The sequence below is a fragment of the Meleagris gallopavo genome, chromosome 14 (genome assembly GCF_905368555.1).
Source record: "Meleagris gallopavo chromosome 14, MGAL_WU_HG_1.1, whole genome shotgun sequence".
NCBI lineage: Eukaryota > Metazoa > Chordata > Aves > Galliformes > Phasianidae > Meleagris > Meleagris gallopavo.
The window spans coordinates 11,685,287-11,693,921 of record NC_139417.1 but is presented as its reverse complement, the minus strand read 5'-3'; the positions used below and the strand labels follow the sequence as shown (position 1 = coordinate 11,693,921).

Below are 8,635 nucleotides of genomic sequence, written 5' to 3'. Positions count from 1 at the left end.
CCACACTTTAGGAAGCAAAGCAGCCGTGGTAAGAAACCACTGTGATAAGAACTTCAAAGGAGAACGTGATCCATTCAGTCAAAATAAACATTGAATCTCTACTCTCAAGAGAATTAAGTTAGAACATAACCAGAAATTGTATGAGTAACAGTGACACAATGGCCAAGAGAAGCAGGAACGGCTACATGAAATTAGGTAAGAACACAGGACCTCAGTTCCTTGACTTGAGCATATCAGAAACAGCACTCTACACTTAATGATACAGAATCTTATTTGTATTACGTATATAAAAATCCATATGTGATATAAGCAGCTATCAGATAAATCCCTAAAATGGGATAACAATGCTTAGCAGCTACAAGTATTTTTAAGTGCTGTGTTCCCTCTCTCTCTACAGAAAGTACAAATCCTTGCCATCCTTCTGTTGGTCAAAAAGCCTAGTTTTCCAAACACTTCTTTTTTTTTCCTGTGATGAGGACAGCTTGATCAACTAGTTAAGACAAAAAGGAACAAAGTATGTCAGTAGTGAAAGAGAATGGAGCCCTAGCAGAGCATCTGTGCTATTCTGCAGCACTGAAAAACAGGCTTTGGGGTTTTTATTAAGTTTTAGAGTTCTGGAAGACAAAAAATACAAGATAGTATTCTATATTTCACATTTTTATTAGCTTCTTGCTGGCAGGCATTACACTTGGGAATAATATTGCACCAGGCATTAAAAATATGAATTCTACCACAGGGACATTTAGCATTCAGAATCCAATATAAATATTTCTAATCATATTTCCATGGCTACAGATAGTATTTGGTTGCTTGATTTATATGCATAGAAAGAAACAGTTGTCATAACTGTACGAAACTGTACTTATCAAGTACTTTTAAAGGGGGGGATTTTTTTTCCTAGAATATTACAATACTGTTTATTGATTTAGAAGCTAAATTAGTCTACGTGATAGCAGCTTTTCACCATCTGCCTCTTAGATTCCGTTTGTTTCTTGCTCCCAGTGGCACAGGGTTAGATGGATTAGAAACCATTTAAACTGAGGTAATTTTAGCACTTTAAGTTGCGTCAGAATTGTGTTAATGACACAAAATACCCTACTGTACTAATTCTTCGGCTCCCTCTTTCAAACAAAAAGGTGTCTTGACTGAACAGGCACATGCATGTTTTTATTCTGGATGAAAGGACAGAACTGCTAGAGAATGAAACTTCTCCAGTCCTTAATGATAAACAATAAATACTCATATATAAAAAAAAAAAAAAAAGCCCACATTGTTACTTTAGGCAAAATCCAGACTCTCTTGGCTTTACTGTTCAATTAAGTCACTAATAACTGAAATGGCTCCTGTGGAGTCAGAGTCAGTCATCTGTTTTTCGTGCCAGTCTACAAAAAGTCCAGTTGTGCTCCACTGTGTTTTCATTGGCACGCTCACTCATATGATGAACTCTGGTATTCCTGATCGTGAAGCCTTGCTTTGTGATGTACTCCATAAGATGCACTCTGAGAGACACTTCCTGGTGGTAATCACATGGCCCAAAAGTGAAGGAAACCTGGCAGTCCCTGGTGTCCATCATATGCTTATTCCACTTCGTGAAGTGGTTTGAAATGCCTTCCAGTAACGAATGGACTTTCGTTGTGATGGTGAGCTGCGTGATGATCACAGCCACCGGGTTGGAGTACTTGGACAGCTTGCGGGTGCTGGACAGCTCCACCACCTCCTCAAAGGTATCCACAGGATACAGAGGCTTAGGGTCATTGAGACACTGAATCAGAGGTTCAATCTGGTAGAAGTCCGCTTCCTTCCGAAGTAGGTCGAACTCCTTGAAGTCCAGTGGCAAAGTTAGCTCTGAGGTCCTTAAGAAGTTAAGAACATAACGGAAAAGTGGTCCATCTCTGTCAATGAAGTAATTGCCCTGAGAGTCCCTGGCAGTGGGGAAGTCTCCCCTGAACATGGCCCCAAGCATTGAGTCAGGATATCTGGTGAGAGTTGTGAGGGATGTCGTATACATGTGTCCACCCACATTTAGCGTGACTGGATCAGTCATCTAGAAAGAGAGAAATCGCAGAGTTTATCAAGCCACGACAAGAAGGTTCAACAACACGCATGGCAAATACTGTTTGAGAACTGGTGGCTCTGGAAGGAACCTCACTTCTCCCATTTGAAGCCTTTCAGTGATGTTTAAACCTGACCAAATCCAAGCCACCTAGCAACAAGGCACAACTAGACAGGATAACAACATTTAGAAAGCACATTTTGAGAATGCCTTAGAAATCTTAACAGAACTACTGTCACAGAAGGCACTTTTTCACTTGAGGAACAAGTTTTTTCATATTTTACAGATGAGGAAATGAAATCGGAGACATTTCCTGAAGAACAAGTTTATGTGAATTGAGGTCCATCAGTGCTCCTCGCTGTCAAAATCTCATTCAAGAATAACAGCAAATCAGCTGAACAAGTCTTAGACTTTTTCACCCTCAAAAGAGGAAGACAGTACAAGTTTAGGCACAAGACAAAGAGCTCACAATCAAAATAATCCATGCATTGATTAAGAGGAATTATTAAAACAGAAGAACTAAAGCTTTCCAGCTTTTAATTCTCAGAAGAAGCATTTATTAGAAAATTAACATGCTGCGTAGAAGAGGGGGCAGAGCACCAAACCAGTCTGCATCAGCTTCCAGATAGTACATGAGGAAGCAAGAAGAAAGCAACATAAATCCCATCTGGCCACCAATCCTAACAACCAGGACTGAGGCCAGACAGTGAAGAAAAAAAAAAAAAAAGCAACATATGCACGGCAGCAGAATGTTTAGAGAATGAGAAGAGGAGAAAAATAAGATGCATTTGTCTGATTTGAGACAGGTTTAAAGGAAAAATATTTTTTCCTTACAAATAATGCAAGAAAGTCCTTAAAATTATAGGCAAGAAGCACAAGCTGTTTTCAGTCTGTGCGTGTTAGGAAAATGGTAACAATGAGCTTAAGACATCAGTTAAATTCTTGTTGATTTTAGCTAGGATATATGAACATGAGCACATCCACAAATGGCACATGCGACGAAGCACTCCAGAAAACGTAAGCAAGCTGTTACTACACGCACAACTTTTGTTCTCACATGGTGAAGCCTCAATCTACACAGGACAGATCAGCAAGGAATCTTACCTCAAGATCTTGAAAGCCCAGTTGTGCTGCTCAGCACACACACATTCACACGGGATCACTTACCATATAGCCCCAGTCTCCATTATCCATCTGTTCAGTTGCTGAACCACGGTACTCCAAGCTGAACAGAAGGTTATTGAAAGAGTATGCAGTTCACCTCCTATTAGCTCCCTGCAGGAAAAAGCACACACAAAAAAAAAAAAAAAAAAAAAAACCATGGCAGACTGTTCAATACCTACAAGAATCACCAAAGGTGGTTTTCTAATCAAAGGCAGGCTCTCTGCCAGGACAGCATGCAGCTATATAGCCATATTAGCAGAAGAACCTACAAATGAGCTTTTCCCTGCATCTCTCTCTGCACCACCCACAGCACTGCCCCCTGAGCACATGGTAAGCACTCTGCTGGCTGTTCTGACCACCCCAGACCTGTTAAATAACAGCCATGTGCCTCTGAGGATAAATTCTGTTTACAGACTACTTCTCACCAGGAAAACTGCGAGTCCTTTGAAGGACAGGCGTCCTTTTCTCAATTAAAAAAGTTCATTTATTCACCACTGAGGTAACACGCACGACCCATTAACATCAGCCAAAATTCCCATGCTCCACTTTCAAACTGTGCGGAATAAATCAAGCACAAAAGTCAATGAACAGCAGGAAAAAGAATTCTCACTGCAGAATTAATAATTCAGAAGTGGAGAACTGCAATTGATAACAAGAATGTTAACCTACAAAGGAAGAGTACGAACAGACTTCAGACACATACGTGCTCTCGAAATAGACCTCTTTAGGGACGAGCAAGAGGACAGCAAACATGCTTCCAATGATGCTCCAACAAAAGCAATCTGAGCAGTGGATCACGCTGTAACTTCCCAGAAGACATGGAACCACCAGCTTGCACAACAAGGGCATGGGCTGCACACAAGCGTTGCAAGGGAAACCCACAGCCCGGCTTATGCAACCCAAGGGGAAAAAGGCACGAGTGACTCCTGACATGGAGGAGGCCTTCCAAAGGTGCCCTGCTGCTCATGGATAGAGAGGACAGCAAGCCTTTACTCCCTGCTCAGAATCTGCATCTCTGCTACAACTGCTGGAAATTTAGGTCAGCCTGTTTTAAGTAGGGTGCAGCTTCGCAGTTTTGTTTATTTTTACATCTTAAAGACAACACAGCTACTGAAGCTTCTGCTCCCAGCCTCAGTGCTGGCAAACTTCAACGCACCATCCCTCAGCTTAAAGGAGCTGGAAGATTTAAGCCAAGACAGAGTCCTGCTTTCTCAAGCACCAGCTAATTCCCAGCCAAAAAATGACTCTTCCTTCTCATTCCTAGCAAACAAGGTTGGTATCATTCACCACAGAGCAACGCAGCAGATCCATCTCCGGGCTCTGCTATCCTGCCCAAAGCAGGGCTCAGCAGCTCCAGAAGCCAGGCCCTTGGGAGCCAGCAGTGTGAGCACAGCCTCAGTGGTACCTGAGATGTATTAAGAGAAGAAAATACAAAATCCCTGTATGAAAATTATGAGGTCAGACAACAGAAGCCTATGGAATTAAGACAGAGAACAAGTCAAACCAGGATCTTACTTTCACAAATGAGAAATGCAGCACGCCTGAAGAAAGCATATTAAATCACACACTCCCTAACAGCAGATAAACCTGGGATGCTAGCTCTTTTGCCAACATCTGTACTTGTTTTTTTAAACTGCTGACAAATCAAGAAGTGAAGTCATTCAGGTTTTCTCCATTTTGACTTGTCAGTCAAGTACAGCTCATCACCTGTTACCAACAGTTGAGATCTCTTTGATTCCTGTGGTTTTGTTCCTTAAGGAACAGGTACTTGCAGCTGTCCCCCTGCTCAAGTACAGCACCAGGATAGCATGCAGACACATTAAAACCACTGGAGAGACTGCCTAGGGTTCTGACATGCAAGAAAAACATTCACTTGAAGAGCAAATAATGCAGCTGGCCAGAAATGTTACTGGCAATCACAATATAAGAGATCAGCAGTCTTTTTATAAACTTAATTGGATCTTTACACTCAGAATATTGCAAAGATAGGTAGATGTCCATCAGTTCCTTGAACACACAGAATGACACTTTGTTATTCTGGCCAATATCTAAGCCCACAGTACAGATTAATCTGGACTTCCCCCCCACCCCTCCATGCCTGTTCAGGGGAAGAAACAGACTACGTTGCCCATCCATTTGATGGCATGAACTCATCTTTGATCACAGCACTGCTATATAGCAGCACAGTGAATAATTTACGAGAGCAATTAGCAGAAAGGAACCCAGCCCTCAACATAGAAATGGCAGCAAGAAGTCTCACTGACCTTTGTGTAAGAGTCCAGACTCCTACACAGTCCTATCTGACAAAGCTCGCAGTGCAGCAAGAAGCACAGCACGCACAGACGCTACGAGGAGGCCATCCCAAAACACCTGGATGTGATCACAGCTACCTGCTGCTTCCCTGGCCAGCCTGGCAGCACCAAATTTCCAGACAACTTCAAAGGCAAAAATAGCTCTGTTCAGGTACAACCAGAGATAAGGACTAGCAAACCACATCATAACAAGGGAGGGGAAACGGGCCCTTAACAATTTACCTTTTAACAATGCTCCAAATTCTTCCGGAATGAAAGCTTGTGATGCAGAGAGATGCAGAACCTCACTCCATTTATACTCCAGGACAGACAGCCTCAAGCCAGCACCAGCCCATGTCATACAATATGCATCACCCAGATACAGAACCTCACCAGCACAGCTACTTGAGTCCATGCAGCAAAGAACAGGTGACATGCAGTTGCATCCCAAGACAGATTGTCTTTAAAGGCCATAAGAAATGCTCACCTAAAACAATTCTCAGCCAGACCAACTTCTGACACCATTTAAGCCAAACAGGACATCATTCTCTGGTGAGAACACAAGCACACCAATGGACTCACATCCAGTCCTACTTTCACCAAGCTTTTCCTGTCAGCGGGAAGATCTACCGCTGCCACCACAGCCCAAGTACATCCAGAACTAGGAAGGAACAATAACAGACAAATACCTTCGAAGAAAAACACCAAAGTCACCATTTTCTAATAAATACACCAAATTGGATACCTACTCACTCTTACTTAATATTTGATGACTCAGAAGATTACAAGACTATTTACTAGCAAGGTTACTGCAACAGGTAGTTTCATTAACTTCAGCAGGGCTTCTCCCAGGTAGCTACTAACATGCAACCATTTTGCAAGCTGAAATTCACAGAAAGCAAATGAGAGCTGACTGAATGTCTGCACCTGTGAACAGGCACACACACATCCAGGACAAAGCCAGGGGATGCCAGCAGCACTGCCAAGTGTTTGCAGTGCTGGGACTGCAAACAGCACACTTAGCCAAGGGCACGGACTGCACACACTGCACCTGGACAAAACCATAATGGTTGTACCATCCTACACAGTCAGGTGAAGGAGGAGAAATGCACCCAGCAGTCACAAATCAAAAGGCACACATCACCTGATCTGCTCTGAATGCTTTTCAGCTATCTTGCTCAAAGTGAAGGACACAAACTGTTTATTGTTTACACAAACTGTTTAGTCTCAATAGATACTGAAGACTTCAAGGTCAGTATAAAGTTGACAGGACTTCTAATAAGCTACTCTGTTGTTTATACAGATAAATACCTGTGGTTCAAGCTACTCTCCCTCTTACTGAGCTCACTGTCTCTGACATTTGGATCTCCAAAGATGAGAAAATGAAACTCCTGCTCTCAGCAGCTACACTGTAAATGGACAGCCTCCCTAATCCTGAGCCAGTCTTGAAATCTGAAGGCAAGTTTTTATTGTAAATCATTACCAGTGACTCACCTGAATTGACAATACCTCAGCTAGTGTAATTAATGACTGTCCTCCACAGAACTGCAGAGCAAGGCAATAGTCTGCAGAGCAAACCCAAGGCCCTGCAGTGCTGAGCTACCCCAAGCAACAAGCTATGTTATGGAAACAACTGCTTACCAAAACTTCTAGTAATACCACAGCTTGGCATGGCTGAACAATGAATCCCTCACCTACACACATCAAGTTTACAATGATTAACACAGTTTATTAGAATGTAACTTCTCCTTAATTTCTCTATTTCTTTTGGGTTAATATTTCAGTCTTCACCTTAGGCAAGAGAGCAAAATACTAACAGTGGCCACTCAGCATTCTCACACCTTTATGTCTAATTGCTTCACTATGAGTTCTAAGCTCTGAAAGTTTCTTCCCACACCTGAGGAGCTCTACAACATCCTGGTTTGGGTTCTAAAGCATCCATCTACTTGACAGATGCTTGAAAATCCCACCTCACTATTACCATTTGATCCTCCTCATGCAGGAGTCTAAAGACTGCAACTGCACTTGCCCTGCTTCCACTGATCCTGCACTGCTGGAGCCACACAGATGCTCTGTACAGTGTTGGTAGCTGGTTTTACCCAAATATCTTGTTCTATGGCACCAGCAGGCAGCTGTCCACATAGGGAAACATCTCCAAGCAGTGCTGAATGAAGGCAGGTGTCAGGAGCACAGAGCATCCTGTGCAGCCAACAAGGCTGTCACAGGGACCAAGCAGCAAGGTGGTGACAAGAATCCTCCTTTCATCCCCAGGCCCGCAGGAGAAGCTGGGAACAGCAGCTTTCCATCCCTGAGGAACGCACGGTAGGAAATCTCACCCTGAGATCGCAATGATTCAGCAAGGATGCTGGACACGACTGCACCGCTCCACCCGCTGCCCCCAAGTGCCCAGTGCCTGGATACAGCGCTTGGATAGCGCTCCCGGCCCCAGCTCGGCCATCCTGCACCGAGGGGCAGCAGGAGCTGCCATGCCCAGGCGCAGCCCCCGCCCGAGCTGAGGGCCGGGCACCACACCTGCCGCCCTCCCATAGAATCCCAAACGACACTCGTGCACCCCCCAGCCCCGAGCACCCGCAGTCCCACGGGGGGCCCGGCCCCGCTTTCCCCCCGCCCAGGGCGGGCTCCGGCCGCTCGCAGCCCCGCGTTCCCCCCCCCCCACAGAAGCGCAGCCCGGCCCCGCCCCTCCCCGCACTTACAGGCGCAGCTCCCGGCGCTGAGCAGAGCCCGGCGAGGATGGGGACGACTGAACGGGGAGCAAAGCAGCCGCCGCGGGAGGGGAGGAGCGGGGGCGGGGCCTGACGTGATCCCCTCCCCGTCTCTCCGCCCGCTCCGGTCGGGTGAGGGAGGGAAGCCGCCTCCTTTCACCTCAGAGCCGCCGGTGGAGAGATCTCGCTCCGCCCTGCGCCTCCGCGCCGGGCCGCCGTATCATTGAAGCGGAGAGACGAGGGCGGGGGGGGCGATGCGGCCGCGGGCGGCCCCGGCGCCAGGAGGCGATGCCGCGGTGGGCGCGCACAAACTCGGCCATGCGCCTATTCCTGAGCGCGGCTCGGCCCTGCGCGGCGGGCCCGGCCGCCGCCACTACCGCAGCGGGGGACCGGAAGTGACGCGT

General features: G+C 45.8%; 1 protein-coding gene across 1 annotated transcript; it reads right to left on the bottom strand.

Moving 5' to 3' along the window:
* Nucleotides 1-641: 641 nt before the first annotated feature.
* On the bottom strand, nucleotides 642-8,618 carry KCTD6 (potassium channel tetramerization domain containing 6). Its single transcript, XM_085235493.1, has 3 exons — nucleotides 8,223-8,618; nucleotides 3,221-3,328; nucleotides 642-2,044 (listed from the first exon to the last, which is right to left on the bottom strand). Exons 2-3 carry the CDS (start codon nucleotides 3,245-3,247, stop codon nucleotides 1,358-1,360), a joined length of 714 nt encoding a protein of 237 aa, XP_085091619.1. The 5' UTR covers nucleotides 3,248-3,328; nucleotides 8,223-8,618; the 3' UTR covers nucleotides 642-1,357.
* Between the last annotated feature and the right edge of the window lie 17 nt (nucleotides 8,619-8,635).

What these genes read in the sequence shown, in the direction of transcription:
- KCTD6 (XM_085235493.1), bottom strand. Translation starts at nt 3,247, where the DNA reads ATGGATAATGGAGACTGGGGCTATATG. An exon ending in ATGGAGACTGGGGCTATATG is followed by an intron (nt 2,045 to 3,220) that starts GTAAGTGATCCC and finishes CTCTCTTTCTAG; the next exon opens with ATGACTGATCCAGTCACGCT.